Here is a 20,385-nt window from a genome sequence, read left to right as displayed (position 1 = left end):
GCTGATCAGGAGCGAGCTTTCTGGTACCACGATGTAACACAACGTCCTCCACCCTGCCTTCCTGCTAGTCACTGGTGAAGCTGCCCCACAGGCAGTGCATGTAAAATCTATGGAACAAAACCGTGAATATAACTGCTGTACTTTCACTGTGACTTGTCACCAATAAAAATTCACTCGTGTGTCATTTATCTGGCCTGTGCTTATAAAGAGGTTTATAGTCTGTTGTGTTAATGAACCACTTTAAAGTCTGAGGGGAGAGAGAAAAGCAATAATTAAAGGCCATTTCACCATCTCAGAACTTCTTTCTGCTTCTTTCCACTAAACTTTCTAAGACCCCGTGCTAAGTCACTTCAGTGTCCAACTCTTTGCAATGCTATGGACTGTAGCCTGCCAGGCTCCTGTCTGTGGGATCCTCCAGGCAAGAATACTGGAGTGAGTTGCTGTGCCCTCCTCCAGGGGATCTTGCTGGCCCAGGAATCAAACTCGCGTCTCTTATGTCTCTTTCATTGGCAGGCAAGTTTTTCACCACTAGTACCACCTGGGAAGCCCTTCCAAGACGCTGAATGTGTTAGTCGCTTCAGTCGCGACGGACTCTTTGTGAGCCCCTGGACTGTACCCCGCCAGGTTCCTCTGTCCATGGGATTCTTCAGGCTCCATTCTCCAGGGTATCTTTCCAACCCAGAAATCGAACCCAGGTCTCCTTCATTGTAGGCAGATTCTTTACTGTCTGAGTTACCAGGGAAGCCCTTCTACGATCTTGCTGCTGCTAAGTCACTTCAGTCGTGTCCGACTCTGTGTGACCCCACAGACGGCAGCCCACCAGGCTCCCTCATCCCTGGGATTCTCCAGGCAAGAACACTGGAGTGGGTTGCTATTTCCTTCGCCAATGCATGAAAATGAAAAGTGAAAGTGAAGTCGTTCAGTCATGTCCGACTCTTAGTGACCCCATGGACTGCAGCCTACCAGGCTCCTCTGTCCATGGGATTTTCCAGGCAAGAGTACTGGAGCAGGGTGCCATTGCCTTCTCCGTCTAAGATCTTATGTGGGTTCAAATAAGGCCAACGTTAGTCCCACAGGTTCCTGAGACACGGGTTTTTCAATTTCTTTGGAGTCACTTGCACTTTCTTAAGGTTTCATCTGCCAGTATCACAATCTTTCCTCTAACAGACTAAAAAACACTAAATATAAAACAAGACCCCTGTCCATTCAGTGCACAGTGAAGCTGCGGGACCCATACAGGTTAACTCTAAGAACATATCCATCACTGAATTATGTGATAGGCATTATAATGCATCCAAAATGTAAGCCAACTAATCAACTGTCTTCAAAATCAGACCAACCTGAGTTTGAAATAAGACTTCATCATTTTCAACAAGTTTCATAATCTATGCCTCAGTTTCCACATCTGTAAAATTAGAATAATTATATAATATATAACACATAAAGCAACCACATTAATACAACTAGACTTTCATAATAATCACCCCAGTGTCTCCCATGTGGCAAGTGGTCTCAAAGGGTAGTAGATATTAAAACTGATGTTATTATTATTATATGAATTATGTTGCAGATGGCTGTCAGGTGTATCCATGTGTTTGTGTGACTTGGAACTTGGTATCTCGACTACATCACCTCCGGGTGCTGCAAAGCTGAGGACCAAATCTCTGCCCTGACCGAAGCATGAGTCACCATCCTGCGCCACTTGCCTGCTAGCCCCTCACTCGGCACCGGGCACAGCCGCTGCCAAAAGCTAAACCTCCGCTCAGTTTCCACTGGTGTCATGAATGTCCACTGTGTATTCCAGCTGCTCAGAAGTCATACTCTCCCCAACCTCACTGGCGCACATCAGACTGTACAGGCCTGCAGGCTGCCCCTTACAGCTTTCCTGTGCACAATATGACATGTCCAAGGCTCCTCCTCTGTCTCTGTCTGATATCAAGGCTGTGCCAGCTTGAGGCGTGACCACAGTGAGAATCGGCTCTGAGCGCCCACCCAATGCTGCTATTTCTGGGAAGCTCTTGAGCCTCGTCCTTTCCCCACATTTCCCAGAGGCTGCTCTCATAGCTCTGATGGCTCCTGTCATTTTCAGCAACTCATTCCTCAGTGACAATTGGCCCTTTCAGTCCCCCACTGTTACCCCTGGAGCTCAGCTCCTCTGCTCTCAGGATCCCTTTCCTCAACTGATCAGAGCTCCTCTCAGCATCTCATCTTCCTCAAATCTCTACAGACACTAATGTCACTGAACTCTACGAAGAGTAGCAGAGCACATGTTTAACTCATCTGAGTTAAAATGTGAAAGATGAATAGCTGTCAATCACAGAGTTGGTGGAGCAAAGATGGGGATTGGGCTTCCCAAGCAGAAGAAACCACAGCCTGCACCATTCAGTCTTTTGGCCTCATAGCAGCTCTTGTGTTCACCACTGCGTCCAGGGCCATAGTAGGTGTTTCATAGATGAACAAGAGGCCTAAATCGGCTAGCAACTAGCAACTGCGGTTTGTTAGTTTCTCAGCATGCAGAACACATGCATCTGAATTATGGGAGGCATAGGAGCACAGATTAGTGGGACCCTGGTTCAACTAATGAACTAGAACCCGCAAATGAAAATCCCTCTAAACAGTCTTATGCAGTCCTGTGGCCTGAGCTGGAGCAGCAAAGTTCACACTTCTAATGCTAGTACCTTTAAAGAAATGCACTCTACACACACACGCATACACAATACAGTACGTACACAGTAATATTTTTCTACAGCATTCTAATACATTTTTTTCCCAAAGCTGACCGCAACCCATTTACCTCACTCCACCATGCATTACAATGTGAAAAACACTGGGTGAGTGTCTAGAGAGAGAGTGGGGTGGTGACTGCTGATATTGTAAAGAAGTGGAAAATGTTTAAATAAATCATAGAAGCCCTGGCTAAATTAAAGCGTTTGGTTTCGTGTTGTAAATCATGAGAATTCATCCATCTCATTAACAATTAGATACGAGGAAAAACAAAACCTAGGTCCTATTGTTGTAGAGATTGAAGTCTCCTTTGGGGGAGGAGTAGGGAAACAAATTATCTGCCAGCAGCAGGGACTGGAGAAGTCAGGCGGAAGGGACAGCACAGGGTGAGCCCCAGCCCAAAATATTTTGAAAGAAGTTCAGTAACGAATGGTTTCAGACAAGGAATATAGTCGTCCCCCTTTTCCACAGTTTCCATTTCTGTGATTTCAGTTACCCATAGTCTGAAAATATTACGTGGAACATTCCAGAAATAAACAATTCGTAAGTTTTAAATCCAGCGCCCTTCTGAGTAGCCTGATGAAATCTCCCGATCTTGCGTCATCTTGCCGAGGCCTGAATCATTCCCTGCCCACTGTTATCCTGCCCCTTAGTCACTTAGTCGCCACCTCTTTATCAAATCAACTGTCACATGATCGCTGTGTTTTGTGTTCAAGTAACCCTTCTATTTAAGAAGGCCCCGCAAGGCAAGACTAGTCATGCTGGTCATTCACATGTGCTAAAGAGAAGCCATGAAGTGCTTCCTTTAAGTGAGAAAATGAAAGTCCTCAACTCAATAAGAAAAAAAAAACTGTATGCAGAGGTTACTACAATCTATACTAAGAACAAATCTTCTATCTCTGAAATTGTGAAGAAGGAAAAAGAAATTCAGGCTGGTTTTGCTGTTGCACCTGCAAAAGTTATGGCCACAGTGCATGATGCATCCTTCATTATGATGGAAAAGGCAATAAATTTGTACAATAAGATGTTTTGAGAGAGAGAGAGACCACATTCACATAACCTTTATTATAGTATATTGTTAAAATTTTTCTTTTATGATTTTTTGTAGTTAATCCTTATTTGCCTAATTTATAAATTAAACTTTGTCATAGGTAGGTATGTATAATAAAAAGGGTAGTACTACTACTGTTTCAAGCATTAACAGGGGGTCTTGGAATGCATCCCACAGTGGATAAGGGAATTACAGTAGTTACCTTAGTCCTGGCTCCAAAGTCTTCCTTTCTTTGGAAGGAAAGATAAGTTATATCGACCTTATCTTGAAGGAAATTACTATAACAATTATAAAGTTCTAGAAGCCCTTCAGAATAAGGAATGACATGAAGGTAAGTAGAAAATAGAAGATAAGACCAGAGTCCCCATCCCTCACGGTGTTGAAGAGAAGGCATTCCTAGAAATGCCAGAGTAACCTTACTGGGGAATTTGCCCTCATGGTGTATGGAACTGGTCCAACTATGAAGTAATGTCTTGGGCATATTATATTTTAACAGCTTTACTGAGGTATAATTCACTCATGTTACCACCATCCAATTTTAGAACGTATCTCTTCAAAAAGACCCCCCACACCCATTTGCAGTTACTCTCTGCTTTCTTCTCCAGCACTAACCAACCAGTAATCTACTTCCTATCTCTCTAGATTCACCTTTTCTGGGCATTTCATATAAATGGAATTATACAGTATGCGGTCCTTTGTGTTTGGCTTCTTTCACATCCACGTTGTGGCATGAAGCAGTATTTCATTCCTTCTTACTACCCCAAAGTATTCCATCATCTTCCACCATGTTTTGTCTAACCTATTCATCAGTTGCTAGACATCTGGCTTATTTCTACTTAGGGCTATTATGAATAATGCTGCTATGTACAAGTTTTTGCCTGGACAGATGTTTTCCTTTCTCTTGGGTGGCTATTCAGAAGTGTAATTGCTAGGTCATATAATAAATTTATGTTAAACTTTTTCACAAACAGCCAAACTGTTTTCCACATGGCTTAACATTTTACATTCCCACCAGCAACGTACAAGCGTTCCAGTTTTTCTACATTCTTAAGTATAGTCTAAAATCCAGACTCACATTTATTACGGCATGAAACATGGCCTGAATAAGGTTGGAACTAGCATTTCTGTGAACTGGGGAGTGGCTGCAGCCTTATAATTCATTTGCATTCCAAAATTCATGAGAATTTAGAAAAGAAATGATCAAAGATGTTCATTTGAAACACGCCTGAAATCATTTAGTATCAAAACTCAATACCAAAAAACTCACATAGACTCAATCACAGAACATTTGACCAAAATATTTGTCAAAGAGAGTTATCAAAGAACCATGACAAATAAGAATGTGTTCTGGGAGGACAAAATCTCAACTGTGAACCCAACAAGCCAGCAGAAACTTGCAGAAGGCAGCAACCACAGCCAGGAACACAAAAGAAAGTCAGGGAACTATTTCTTTAAATCCAATGCAATGTCCTATATCAGGTGATGAGCTGCAAAGAGGAGACCCTGCTTCCAGAAAAGAAAAGAAACAAACCTGGCCTCAAGGGGACACAGAATAGTCACAGGAAAGGGCCTGCTGCTTTGAAAACACCAGGTACCTTTTACAAACAGACTCACAAATTCAAAGAGGGGGTGGGCCCCCAGAGGACTGGCAAGAGCTCTGGTTCAGAGACCACAGAGGGACACAAGCTCCCAGACCCTTTCCGCAAACACATTTCCAATCCAGAAGATAACTTCCCTGTCTGGGGAGTGGATCTGTGTCCCTCTAATATTTTACTAAGTGTCATATAAATTTCACTGAATGTCTACAATCGCCTCTCTGCACCTACAGTTTTCCTCCTTTGGCGTGCGTGCTAATTCACTTCAGTCATGACCCTTTGCGACCCTATGGACTGTAGCCCGCCAGGCTCCTCTGTCCATGGGATTCTCCAGGCAAGAATACGGGAGGGGATTGCCATGCCCTCCTTCAGGGGATCTTTCCGACCCAAGGATCGAACCCGCGCCTCTTATGTTTCCTGCATTGGGAGGCGGGTTCTTTACCTTTTTTGTTCCTAGAGATGAAAACCTAGTAGGACCCATGCTAATTACCGACTAGCACTCTTTCTGGTGCAATCAGCTAAGGGGAGGTTTAGGTACGCAGCTCGGTAGGTTCCAGGAGATTTCCCCTGCTACATTTCAGTCACTTAAGGAAAACAAAGGAGTAACTAAGACTGGGTTACCATGATTTTAAAGCAACCCTATCCCTCCTCCCTTTACCCCTGCCAAAATGTGTAGACTTCTGTATTTCACACTTTTACATCTGTTCTTCTCCAAAAATAAAAGCTGTTTATATTCAAGAAATGATGACTACAATACCAGCACGAGTTACATCTTTAAAAGACTCACAGAGAGAACATACATACATATTGTTCAAACCAAAGAGTGCATGCAGTGTCTCTTCCCAGAACAGCATCTGGATATAAAACTGCAGAAGAGCTGAGCAGTGCTTTTATTTATTTGTTCGCATGGAAAGAAAATTGTATTCTCTCTCACTGGTGCTAGAGCTACCAGTTGAAAGAAGAAAGAAGAGGGAGTGGCCTTTTCCAAACAGCAAACACTTGACTTTGACCTTAGGAAACTTAAGACTACCCAGTCTCTGGCCTCAAAGAGAGTCTTAGGAGTTCCAATAGAAAACCACCGTACTCCCAAACTCAAAGGGCCCTTTCAATCAAGCCATTTCAAATTCATAGTTACTTCAGAGCCCGAGATACCACCAGTACTAAAATCAGCGCTGTCCCTAACTTGATCCCAAACAGAACCTCTTGAATAATACAATTAATTCACTCCCCCATCCAAAGAGCAATTAACATTTCTGATTTAAATGCTACACAATTCCCCGGTATTTTAATAATATTAAAACCCCTTCTGAGACAGTCGAGTATACCCCCTTAAACTGTCAATATTGCAAAAAAATTCAGTCACCTTCATCCAGATATTTTTAATATCCAGTCTACCGATTATTATCTAATCATCTTTTTCCTTTAAAAGAAATCTTCCAAGAGGGATCTTTGAAGTCAATTTTTCAAAAGCATCTTCCCCAGCCGTGAGTATGAAATAAAATTTTGATATGTGCTCACTATTGAGTTGTGTACAAAGCTGCCTTAACTACCATAATCGTCATCAATCTTCCCCCAAATAAAAAGACATGTAATATAAACTGTGTTATCTAAGAACTGTAGATTAAATAACACCATAGGGCATCTTTGTGGCTAGGTAATTGTTACAAGGAATGTCTATGGGATTTCTCAATAAGGAAACTCTCTAACCTGTCTAGATTCCAAACATCCATTCCACTTTCCAAGTCTCAAAATATAAACCACCCAAAGATTTCAGACTGCAAACAAAAGAAGGGCTGAAAGAGACTGTGAATACAATTCTTTTTTTTTTTTTCAGCTTCTAGGCAAATGTCAGAACCTTCTGGGGCTATAAACTGAATCCCTACAGATCTATAGGGAAAAACAGGGCATGAACATCAGATGGATGCATCTTGTTGAACGTGGGTGATAGAAGGGACTTTTTCTGCCCCATGAACATACTTGCTAACAACAACAACAAATGACAATTCAAAAACACTCCAAGATTATCAGTTGAAATGGCATCAGTTGATACTTTATACCATTTCAAGTATCCCCTTTCTAACAAACAGTTCATACAAATATAATACAGTATTAGTGTGAAGGGTTTTTTTATTCAATTAGTGTTAAGTTTTAAAGTTCATATTCCTAGAAGTATGCGCTTTCCACAATTCGAAGTTATAAGCCTTAAAAGAAAGTTGCAGTTACCTTATGTAAGTCACCATTTCCTACTCGGCAACATTTCCAGGCAAGCTCAAATTTCTGTGGATATATTCTGTGTTCTTCCAAAGTGACTTGCTTTTAGTAAGTCATTTTTATGATTTAACGTATACTCTCATTCATCAGGGGATAAGATTAATGAGGACAGCATTCTCGTGTGTCTTCATCACCATATCCTCCACACAGTAAACAGTGGATGCTCAATAAATATCAATATTAAATGAATGAATGAGCCAACATGAAAAAAGAAGGAAACTGTCTTCAAAACATTTAGGCCAGTGGTAACTCTGCATCAGAATTACCTGAAGGGCTTCTTACCCACCCGCCACGCCCACCCCTGCCCCAGAGTTTCCAATTCCCACCTCCAGAGTAGGTCAGAGAGACAAGATCTGAGATGATCCTGAAGCTGTTGAAACGAGGATCTCACTTTGAGAACCACTGTTTAGGCAATTAACCTATCAACAAGCTCTTAGAAAATCACAACGCACAGGGCAGCATTTACCGAGAATCTACCAGCTGCAGAATCCTCTAGCATCTACTGGATAAGCCACACTGGTCCTTGCTCCAAACACTCAAAATTGCCAACATAGGACATACATGCAAGGGGACAATACACAGACATGTGCCCAAAACAGCAAGAAGTCATTACTGCGGTGAGATTCAAGATGTTTCATTTCTCCAGTGCGTTTCTTTATGATGTATCCTACCATGCAGTTTAATGTATTTTTTTCTCAGATGGAAATTACTAAACCACAATGCATAGCCACTCTCCCTCACACTACCCCACTTCACTGCACTTACTAATGAGAATTTCATCTGAGATCAGGGCATGAAATGTAGTGAAGGAGCCCATTTTAAAGTTTATTTATATCATGAATATTTTAGGGTCTGTAAGGACCAGAGCGATGATCAACACAGTCCTTAATGGTCAGATATCAAGCAGAAGCATTGATAAAGTACAGATATAATCTGACTTTGCTATGAGGTTGAACAAACAGATGCACAAAAACAATCCAACGGAACCCCAATCTAACTCACCAATTACTGTATAGGTTTTTAAAGCCTAGCAAGCACTAACTTTAAATGCATACTTTTCTCATGACCCTGTTCTGGATTTAAGTACATTTATATCCAGATTATAATCAGAGAGGGTATTTAATTAGATAATGTTTGCAAGTACTTTGAAGATACAAAGTGCTCTATAAATGCTAAATATTATTATTTAAATACAGTTAGCAATTACTGCTTACAACCTATTCCACCCACCACACTGCTATAATTTGATTACAGGCAGCTTAAAAAAAAAAATACCTAGAAGTAGAAATGATGAAACCATGTGCATGTGAAGTTCAGATTTTTACCCTAGGTATAAATAAATAACAGGCATTTTAAATGGAGGATTAGGTTATAAAATCTAGTAAAGAGAGACAGTTGGCCTCTGACACTGAGAACCACAAGGTTATGTTGGTTTTAATAGTTTCTTATAGACCAGGTAGAGAGTGAACAATGGGTGAAACACAGGACTTTACACTTTTGGCTGCCAGTTCCATCTTCCATTTTCTCCACTGTAATCTTAAAATATCTTTATCCATGTAAAAAAATGTTTAAGTCCAGATTTTGATTTGAATAACTTCTGGCAGATAAAAGCTTGAGAATGGCTCCTGTTCTAACATGTCTTCCCATCTTGCCATCTTCTGTAATAATTGTAAACTCTGTGGTCTTCACTGCTTTCAAAAATGGAAACCTTTGGGTCTGATTCCGTATGCCTTCCAGACAAGTGGCAGATACTTCTCCAAAGCAAATGGCAAATTAAATGTAAACATACCTTACACACAATGTAAAAGAAAATCACTGCTAATCCCCAAGTGGCTTGTACTTTTTGCTTTTTAGACAAGAAAAGGAACATTTATTCTAAGATAACCTTGGTTACTTTAAAAAAAGAAAATCACAAGGAAGAAATGTTTTGGAAATAGCACTACAAACACAACTATGCTCATCAAAGAGATGTGTGCCTAAAACGAAAGGCTTCTGGATAATCTGTGAACCCAGGGAGATAATATATCAGATAAATCTGATGTCATGACAAGGTCCACGAGTCAAATGCTGGCCATGTGAGTTAATATGGGCTCTGGCTTTGGCGCAGATCAGTCATAAGCTTGGCCATTTAGAGGCTTTATGATCTTTGAAAAATTAATTGATTTTTTCCAAGCCTCGTCTGTTCATTTGTACACTTACCTCACAGGAAATTGGGGGATAATTTGACAACATCAGGAGCCTTAAAGATCATATATAACTTTCAGTGTAAATTGCACTTCTAAGAAGTCTAGAGATGTCTAGAAATATTTACATATTAATATAAGGATAAATAACTCTAATGCATAATGTATTAAAATAATGTGTACAAGGATATATATTTGGATGTTTGATTATCAAAGTACTACTTACAAAAGCTGAAAAGTTTAAAATAACCAAAAGTTTCATCAATAGGAATTGATTAAATATTTTATGATGTATCCTCACAGTAAAATGCTAAATAGTCCTTAAAACATATGATTAGAAGTTTGAACACTCACTGAATATTTGAAGAAATTAAAAATTACATTCAATTTTTTTAGGCATGATAACTGTATTGCAGTTATGCATTTTAAGAGTATTTATCTTTTGGAATGCATACTGAAGTATTTACAAATGCAAGAGTATGATGTTTCAAAATAAGATGGGGGAGGAAGTGGATAGGATGAAGGTTAAATAAGATTGGATATATGTGGATGACCATAAGTGGGGGCTCACTGTACTAAATAACAATCTTACTTAGACTTAATTCACACTCCATAAATTCACCCTTTTGAAGTATACAAGTGGTTTTTACTATATGTGCAGAGTTGAGCAACCATCACCACTATCTAATATTTAATATTAGGACATTAGCAGTCACTTCCACTCTCCCTCTCCTCCAGTTTCAGCAACCACTAATCTACTTTCTGTATCTATGGATTTGTCTGTACTGGACATCTCATATAAATGAATCATATAACATGTAGCCTTTTGTGTCTGGTTTCTTTTGCTTAGCGTAATGTTCATCCATGTTACAGCCTGAATCAACACTTCCTTTCATTACCAAATAATGCCATCTTATGGATATAATGCATTTCATTTATATATTCATCAATTAACAGATGTTTAGGTTGTTCAATTCTTTGACTATTATGAATAATGCTACTAAAAACAAGTTTTTGTGTGGATATATGTTTGCATTTCTCTTTGGTATATACCTAGGAGTAGAATTGCAGGGCCACATGCTAACATTCTATTTAACATTTTGAGGACCTGCCAATCTGTTTTCCAAAGGAGATGCACCATTTTACATTCCCACAAGCAATGTATGAGCATTCTATACATAAATTTTTACATAAACTTTTATAAGTTTTAAATTCAACATAATTTTTTAAGTTATGGTATAGAAAAACATTAATAGTGTGAAAAAAGGCTGATTATTTTTTTAAAGTTGCAGGTAATATATACAATATGATCTTAATTTTTAAAAACTACCTATTTAGCTATGCATAGGGAAAAACTGGGGCTTTCTGGGTGGCGCTAAGTGGTAAAGAATTCACCTGCCAATGCAGGAAACACAAGCTTGATCCCTGGGTTGGGAAGATTCCCTGGAGGAGGAAATGGCAACCCACTCTAGTATTCTTGCCTAGAAAATCCCATGGACAGAGCCTGGTGGGCTATGGTCCATGGAGTTGTAAAGAGTCAAACATACCTGAGCACGCACAGGGAAAAACTAAGCTATGTACTAAAACATACATGTGATTATCATTGGGAATCATGAATGATTTTTGCTTCTTTCCCATTTTCCAAGTTTTCTGCAATGATCACATGCTTTTAAAATGAGAACAATGAAAACCTTTTCTTTTAATATTTATGTAAATCTTTTGGCCAAGCCGCTCGGCATGCAGGATCTTAGTTCCCAGACCAGGGATCGAAACCCACCCCCCTGAGTGGCAGCATGGAGTCTTAACCACTGGATCTCCAAGGAAGCCCCTTTTTTTAAGAAACACTTTTTTAATTAAACAAACTTTTAACAATTTAGCAGTCTTTGCTCCATTAACAGCCTACATTATCCAGACTTTGGAGGCCCAGAGGTCATCCAAGTGGGGTTCCTAAGAAAATCAAAACTACACACTGCCTTCATGAAGCTTACTGTCTAATAGTAAATAAAATCCTAGTAATCTAAAAAAACAAACAAAGAAACAAACCAGGTATAAGCTCAGTTCAAAGAGGATTTACAAGTCAGAGGCATAATTTCTATCTGAAAGAATCTGGGAAAATTTTGTGGAAAAGGTGGCATTGGAATGTTGGATGTTGGGGTAGCAGGTACAGAAAAAGAGAATAAAGTAGGCAACTGCTTCGAGAAATAGCAATAACCTCAGATATGCAGATGACACCACCCTAATGGCAGAAAGTAAAGAGGAACTAGAGAGCCTCTTGATGAGGGTGAAAGAGGAGAATGAAAAAGCTGATTTAAAATAGAGCATTCAGAAAACTGAGATCATGGCATCTGGTCCCATCACTTCATGGCAACTAGATGGGGGAAAAGCAGGGACAGTGAGAGACTTTATTTTCTTGGGCTCCAAAACCACTGCAGATGGTGACTGCAGCCACGAAATTAAAAGATGCTTGCTCTTTGGATGAAAAGCTATGACCAACCTAGACAACATATTAAAAAGCAGAGACATTACTTTGCCAACAAAGGTCCATCTAGTCAAAGATATGATTTTTCCAGTAGTCATGTATGGTTGTGAGAGTTGGACTATAAAGAACGCTGAGCGCTAAAGAATTGATGCTTTGGAACTGTGGTGTTGGAGAAGACTCTTGAGAGTCCCTGGGACAGCAAGATCAAACCAGTCCATCCTACAGGAAATCAGTCCTGAATATTCATTGGAAGGACTAATGCTGAAGCTGAAGCTCTAATACTTTGGCCACATGATGCAAAGAACTGACTCACTGGAAAAGACCCTGATTCTGGGAAAGACTGAAAGCAGGAGAAGGTGATGACAGAGGATGAGATGGTTGGATGGCATCACTGACTTGATGGACATGAGTTTGAGCAAGCTCCAGGAGTTAATGATGGACAGAGAAGCCTGGCGTACTGCAGTCCATGGGGTTGCAAAGAGTTGGACACAACGGAGCAACTGAACTGAAAAGCACTGCAGACAGTGACTGCAGCCATGAAATTAAAAGATGCTTGCTTCTTGGAAGGAAAGCTATGACCTAGACAGAGTATTAATAAGCAGAGACATCACTTTGCTGACAAAAGGTCTGTAGAGTCAGAGTTATGGTTTTTCCAGTAGTCATGTACACATGTAAGAGTTGGACCATAAAGATGGCTGAGTGCCAAAGAATTGATGCTTTTGAATTGTAGTGCTGGAGAAGACTCTTGAGAGTTCCCTGGACAGCAAGATCAGACCAGTCAGTCCCAAAGGAAATCAACACTAAATATTCACTGAAAGAACTGATGCTGAAGCTGAAGTTTCATACTTTGGTCACCTGATGCAAAGAGCCAACTCACTGGAAAAGACACCAATGCTGGGAACAATTGAGGGCAGGAAGAAAAGGGGGCAACAGAGGGCAACAGAGGATGAGATGATTGTATAGCATCGTTGACTCAAGGATATGAGTTTGAGCATGCTCCTAGAGATAGTGAAGGGACAAGGAAGCCTAGTGTGCTGCACCCCATAGGGCTGCAAAGAGTTGGACACGACTTAGTGACAAAACAACAAGCAACAAGCCCCTAAAGAGCATCCATGCGGAGAAGGAAGCTATGCCCTGTAGCAGGTGAAAAGGAATGGTTGTTAAACTGAAGGGCATGGTGAAGTGCCCAGTTGAATTTTAACTGGTCTTGAGGTCAAGACTTCAGTCTTTGGTCTGTAAACTGTGAGGAGTCAAGGAAGGCCATGAATAAAAAATACTCAGACTGAAACTGTGCTTTTAGGCAGACTAACATGGCTACAGTGCACAAAGGAGACTAGCCAGGAGAGGGCTGGTGGTAAAAGAGTGTCGCCTAGCAGAGAGTAACTGCAGCAGGAGTACTGGAGACAAGGGGACCCATGCAATAGATATTACGGAAAGATTTTTAAGGTTGGGGTAAAATATAACATGTTTTGAGAATTTCCAGGCACCCCCTTGAGACAAGTGGAGACAGCTGGGGTATGCAAAAAAAAAAAAAAAAAAAGTGGTTAGAGAATCATCTTTCTCTATAGGGAAATAAGCTTCCAACCAGAAGGGAAGAAATTATAAGCGGAATTCATCCAACATTTTCTATTTAAGTCTTCCCTCTCTCTCCACGAGGAACCTTATATTTATATGTGCAGAATAACATCTCATTCAAAAATATCACCCAGATTTTCTTGGAATTCTCAGCACACTGTTAGTTCAGGCCCTGTTTGCACAGAGCTACTTTCCCCACAGAAATGGAAAAAACAACTTGACGTGAAAGCATCTTTCAGACATAGGACATCCCATATTCTATGAGACACAGAGACTCAGCATGATTCTGCCCAGCTGGACACAGACGCCATGATTCGATCACAGTAGCTCAAAATTGGGTGAGTCTTAGAAACTTATCACTGAAAGAAGGAATGGTGTAGAACAAGAAGAGCAAAGAAAATTAACTGCAGGCCAGAAAGAAGAAAGGGCCAACCGGTAAGACTCAAAATTACAAGGTCACAAAGAGCCTACAGATAAGGGGGGAAATATTATCTACTCATGAAGGAAGAGTGTTGGGTATTCTTTCACCAACAAAATGTTTCATAACCTCCTAACTCGCTAATTAGGCAAACAGCAAGCCATAACTTACATTAGGTTTTGCACAAAGATTACTCTAGCTAATAATGGACACTGAAAACGGTTATACATATTTTCTCTGATGTTATGATAACTACCAATACACCCTACTTTATTATGAGGCAATGTCATGGCAAAGAAAACACCTGTTTAATACCACAATGCATGTATCTAATTAAAAAACTGTTATGCTACTATCATTTTAAGATACTGTTACCTTACCAATTCATGCAACTTTACTAAATTCTCATTTAAGACCAAATGTAAATAAATACTCTGGGATAATGAATTACCAATGGTCAAGATTTCTCTGACCAAAAGGTTTTAGATACTGGACTAGAGCTGTATCATTTCAGGCACAGCCTCCCTCCCCCACCCCACCCCCACACAAACTTTGAAAAGGCACAAGCACAATATGTTTTTATTTGAACAATGTTTAATCCATAAAGAGGAGAAAAAAAATTTTTAAGAGAAGTTTTTAATGAAAGATGCTGATACTTGCTACTGGTTTAGAAATATACCAATCTCCAAAAGCTTCTGGGCTGAAGTCACCTGGAGCAAAGGTCAACCCAGGCCATCAGGGGATCGGATATAGGCCATGAGAGGTCAATATAAGGCCATGCTAGTACATTAAAAGGAAAAAAACCTCTCAAAATTCCCATATCTTTTTCTCAGGATCCCTTTCTATTACATACAATCATTGGGATCAAATGCTGGTGGAATCAAATTTCCCATAAAATTCTATGTAATCATAGAATAGCATATTTGCGTAATGCTTTACAGTTTTCAAAGCACTGCCATAAATACTTTATTGATGAAACCAGTGTATGAGGAAGGCAAGCAGTTGTGATCATTCTCATTTTTAGTTAATAATGGATAAAGGACTCATCTAATGTCACAGAATTCAAATAAGACATGGGCATAGAACCCAGCGCTCAGTCCACTTCACTCACTCACTCATTCCTACATTTATTCAACTAATTGGGACTATGGACTCTGAAACGAACAAAACCTAGCCTCTGGCCCCACGGAATGTACAGTTTAGTGATCAGGTAGAAAGAAAACCCTATATGGTTTATAACACAAGTGCAAAAAGTATAGCAGGAAGAATGCATGCAAGTCTTGCAGATGAGGTTAATTCTTAAATCTAGGTTTCGATGGAGAAAAAAATAGCTAGGCCTAGAAGGGAATGAGGGGTAAAGGGAGAAAGACAAGCAGAGGTCATCCAAATTCTGTTCAAAGAGAAAAGTGAGTGAGAGTCCTGGCAGAAACTTAAGAGTATGAAGTCACCAGAGACCAATCTTGGCCTTGACTGCCTTACTCTGTGGGCCAAGCTAAGGACGGCCAACGTGGTCAGATTCAGATATATGCTAATCTCCAAAAAGCTTTCTGGGCTGACCTCACCTCCTATGTAATAAAGCATACTGGTTCACATTTCATTTCTTTTTTTACTGTCATATCTTGAAGGAAGAAAGACTCAAGCCTTGTATTTGAATGACTGTTTTCTGTTGTCTATGTATGTATACACACATTTCATATACCCACATGGATCATTTATATCCGTAATACTATATAGAATGTAAGTCTCCACATACATTATACAAAACATACATAGAACCCTATAAATCTTGCATGCAGAGACATCTGAATAATGTGTATATCTAGACTGACCCCAAGAGATATGTTTAGATGGAAAAGGGTTACGGAGACAACCATCTGTCCTAGATGATTCAGTCACTTGCCTGCCGAAGAGAAACTGAAGGGAGGTTGGGCAAGATGAATTCCAAAGATACCTTAAGGCTCCATGGTTTAATGTTTTATGAACTTATCTGCATGAAGCAGTTTCTCTGTTTTTGATAAATAAAATCCCATGACCCTGGTGAAATAATTTCTGTCTGCCTCTCAGCAGAAAATGTAGCCAGACAGTGTGACTTACAGAAAAGAGCACTGAATGAGAAGTCAGGGAACCTAGATCCTCCCCAAATCACCCTTCTCTCCACCCCCACTCACTACACCTCCAAACAGGAAGGGGGCTGTATGACCTTGGGCAATGGACTTCACCTCTCAAGGCTTCAGCTTCCAGAGCATTAAATGAAAGGCGTGGTTAGGTGTTCTACGGTTCTCTTCCAGCTCTAAATCTGTGAAGCCATTCCCTTCCCTCAAGACTTAGCTTATCTTTAGAGCTCTAAACATCAGGACTAATAAAACTGGATTCAGATCACCTCTTTTCTAACCATCCTCTCTTTTCTGACTTTTTAAACCATCCAAATCTTGCATACTTTAAGTTATCAGGGCTGTCGCTTGGTGCTCTGGTCTAAATTATGTGTTGTTGCTATTTGGGGAAAATTTAGACTGGGTCCAATCTGGGATCACTGACTGAGAACAATAAAGGCTTCTCCAGACAGGATCTGCTTTTAATGCATTGAGCACAGAGTTTACAAAAAGGGCATTGATTGTGTACATTAAAGAGCCACCAAAACAGCAAGAGACTGGTGAGGCTTGCAGCAAATTCTCCTAGATGCCACTGACCTTGGCTGCATTTCAGGGGTCAGGCATTCCCCAGGAAGTTCTCAGCAGGCAGGCTTTCCTGAGGATTTAGGAAAAAGGAGACCTTTCATCTACACATGAGCCCATCTCTCCTTATCTACAAAGACAGAAAAAGATGGTCTGGCCTCTGATTTGAGGAGATTACCTCTTAGCCTCTGGACTCAATTCTGGATCTGCCCAGCTCGCCTACCACCAGACCGGTCACAAACCCCAGCCCTCCAGAATGCAACTGTCCCCACAGCTACATTTAAATTCTCCAGCCAGCAATTCCCCATCTTCTGAACGAGCTGGAAGCAGGAGCCCTCTCTCTTTCCACACCTCCTGCAGGCAGAAATACAGTGTCAAAGCACTGAAGCCCAAGCCAGGAAGAGAAATTTCAGTGAATTGTGCAAAAATATCTTTTCTTAATACTGATCTAAGGAGCACAGGTCTCCCGTGTGTGAATCGCACTCCATGTCCGCCGTTAGCAAGGTGAGCCCTTGTAGTTGCTCCTAAGCCTGGGAGCTCTGTGCCTGGCATCTGAGAAAACCTTCCCCAGGAAAAAGCCCACAAGAAACACCTCTAGATCAAGCCCGAGTTAAAATCACATCACAGCGCTATCCATTAGAGAAGCTGATGCTGAGATTCCAGCTCAGGGAAATCTCAAGTCTTGCCCATTGTTCATACTCCCCCTCCCCATCCCCTCCCCTGCTTTGCCACTCTCCTCCACCCAGAAGTCTGGGCCATCCATCCACCTGATTAACCCGCTGGCAGCAACTCCCAGCGCAGAAAGTAGGGCAAATGAACACACACAGTCTATAAAGCAGGAAGCCACACACTTGGCCAAAGCACCCACCCTGTTACCCAACCCCCACCCCCACCCCAGCTGCCCAGGGGCCGCGGGTTCTCACTGTGGCATTTCAGTGCCAGGGAAATAGACAGCTTACTGTAATAACGCATGAATGAGCTTTTGCTACCCAACTATCAAAAAAAAAAAAAAAAAGCCATTTCCAATGGCATCTCTGTTTCTTCTCAGCCCCTTGACTGCTTCGAAGAAACCTCACCTCTGAGATGGAAGGATTAAGGAGAAGAGGAAAAGGAGTTAAAAAGAGGGGGGTAAGCAGAGACGGAGAATTAACGAGACTAAAGAAAAAAGTACCACTTTGGCCATAAAGGTAGTTCTTTAACCGTGGAGAAGGAGGCAATGTCAAGGAAAGTACTGAAGATTCAAGTACATAATCCCAAGATTTAGCATCCATCTAACAATGTACTCCTCAGGAGGGCGTGTGAACTTCCAAGCTTCACCCCTTCTGTGTCTGTGTTCAGAGCCACCATCAGTTCCGTCTCACCGACCGTCCTTGCCTCAAGTATATACAATCGCTTTTTTTGGTGGGGGGCGGGGGAGGGGGTCAAGCGAGGAAAAAGCCCTTTTAAGATCGGTAGACAGTCCTTCTCAGACCCCCGGTGCTCCTGCCACCCCCACCCCTCACCCCCTTCCCGGCAGGCAGCATCCAATTAATACGGCAAGAAGCTCAGCCCCCTTCCCCGAAGGAGTGTGCTGGGATTGGGGGGTGGGGGTGGGGAGGCGTCGAGGCGGCACTAGGATTCCTGGTATTCCGATCTCAAAACAACAGCAAAATGGATTCTATATCAGTGATGTCTTAGTCAATACAATGAAACGGCGTCTGAGGCAATTCACGTGAGGGTAAATTAAACCAGGGGGGCTCGGGGCGGAGGGGGGAGGGGAGGGGAGGTGCTTTACAAAGGACTGACCACAGACACACACACACACACACACACACATACAGACACACATACACACACACTCCCAGGAGTTCCGGTCTGATTGGGGAAAAGCAGAGAACAAACACATCCCTTTCACCTGCTTAAATTCATCCATAACACTGAAATGTCACAGCCACGAAGTCAGAAAGCACAGGCAGGGCTGAGTTAAAACCATAATTAAAGGTGAGTGGCAAACCGGCATTTCAGAGAGCGCTGAGAAGGAGTCCGGGCGCGAATAGCTGAAAAGGGGGAAAGGGAGGCAGTTGCCATCTACAAGACTGGCACAGCAAGAGCTGCCCCCGAAGAGTGGCAGGTTCGGCTTCGTGGAGCCAGCCAGGCTCACAATGTCCTCTTGCAGGCTGATGGAAAACGTGAGGAGCCAGTGCCTTTATTCACGCTGTTGCTATTCTTTTTACAGGAAAGGACAGTGGGGTCTAGAGCCCACCGGGGCTTATGCCCACACACACTCTCACACACTCGAGCCTTTCAATTTAATGCTCTTACACCGGTCTAAGATGAAACTGGCATAAGCTCTAAGGGTTTTCGGGGGGAGGTCTGGCTCCCACCAAAGGAGGACACGTACCGCACAACCTCTGCCGTGGGGGCTAAGCCTAGAACACCTCGGCAGCCCCTGAATCAACGCGAGAATCCAGGTTCCCTCGCGTGGCATTCGCCCGCCTCTGCCCACCAGCCCCAGCCCCAGTCCACGCACCGAGCCCTCTCACTCTGACCCAAAACACTGGAAAGAAATCAGAAAGCATGTTCTGCTCACCCTCAAAGCCGAGAGATCTATTTCATCCAGGCTGCGAGCCGGGGAGTCGCTCGCCATGTCGACTTCTTGCAGGAGAGATGGGACCAAAACCACCCCGAAGCTATTCCCTTGGAAATTCCACCTTGGTCTATTTCACTCGCGTCCTCATGCGGCTGTCGCGCCAGAGGCCCGGGGCCCAGCCTCCTCCGCCCACCCCGGCTCCCACAGCGCCAGATCGCGATCCTCCGGGCGTCGGTCCTCCGGGTCCGGGAGCCCAACCTGAGCGGATCTCCAAGCCCTGGAGCCGCGGTGCGTGTGGGCTGCGCGCCCTGAACGGCTAAGGGCGCTGGGGCTGCGTGGGTGTATTTAAATGGGACATGCTTCTTTGCTTGTGCGTGGATGGCGGCTGCATTGGCTGTTATAATGAGACACATCAACTCCTCCACTCAGCTGGGGGGTGGGGGTGGAGAACCACACAGAACTGTCTATCACCGCTTCCTGGGAGGAGTAAAGCGAGGTGGGAGGGGGGAAGAAAGGCGGAGGAGGCGTGGTCTCCGACTGGGGAGAGGCCGCGCTTCCTGACCGGGTCCCTCTGCACCAGCGTGGATGGGGGAAGGGCGCACACCTTTTCAGCCTAGGCTTTTGCGGGCTAACCGCGCTGCATCTGAAGACCTTTCTTGAACCCTGCCGTGCTTCTCGTAGGGACAAGGGGGCTTTATTGTGTGTCCAATTCGTGCGCTGCAGCAAAATGGCCCTTCAGTCGCATATTGAGGGATTCTCGGCAGGGTTCAAATGCTCCAGAAGGGAGGAAAAAAAGAGCGACGCCCTCCCTCCCCCATTAATTATTTGTGGGGCTGGAGTAGCGCGGG

At 42.5% G+C, this 20,385-nt stretch overlaps 1 protein-coding gene across 1 annotated transcript in view; it reads right to left on the bottom strand.

Annotated features, from left to right (window-relative positions):
- Nucleotides 1–19,594, bottom strand: part of TNIK (TRAF2 and NCK interacting kinase) — a 396,524-nt gene extending 376,930 nt beyond the window's left edge. The window contains exon 1 of the mRNA XM_068983499.1: nucleotides 19,538–19,594. Within this exon, the coding sequence (XP_068839600.1) occupies nucleotides 19,538–19,594 (57 nt within the window). The remainder of the gene's footprint in view (nucleotides 1–19,537) is intronic.
- Between the last annotated feature and the right edge of the window lie 791 nt (nucleotides 19,595–20,385).

This window comes from Capricornis sumatraensis, chromosome 1 (assembly GCF_032405125.1).
Source record: "Capricornis sumatraensis isolate serow.1 chromosome 1, serow.2, whole genome shotgun sequence".
In the NCBI taxonomy this organism is placed as follows: domain Eukaryota; kingdom Metazoa; phylum Chordata; class Mammalia; order Artiodactyla; family Bovidae; genus Capricornis; species Capricornis sumatraensis.
The sequence above is the reverse complement of the archived record's forward strand: the minus strand, read 5'-3'. Positions and strand labels throughout refer to the sequence as shown.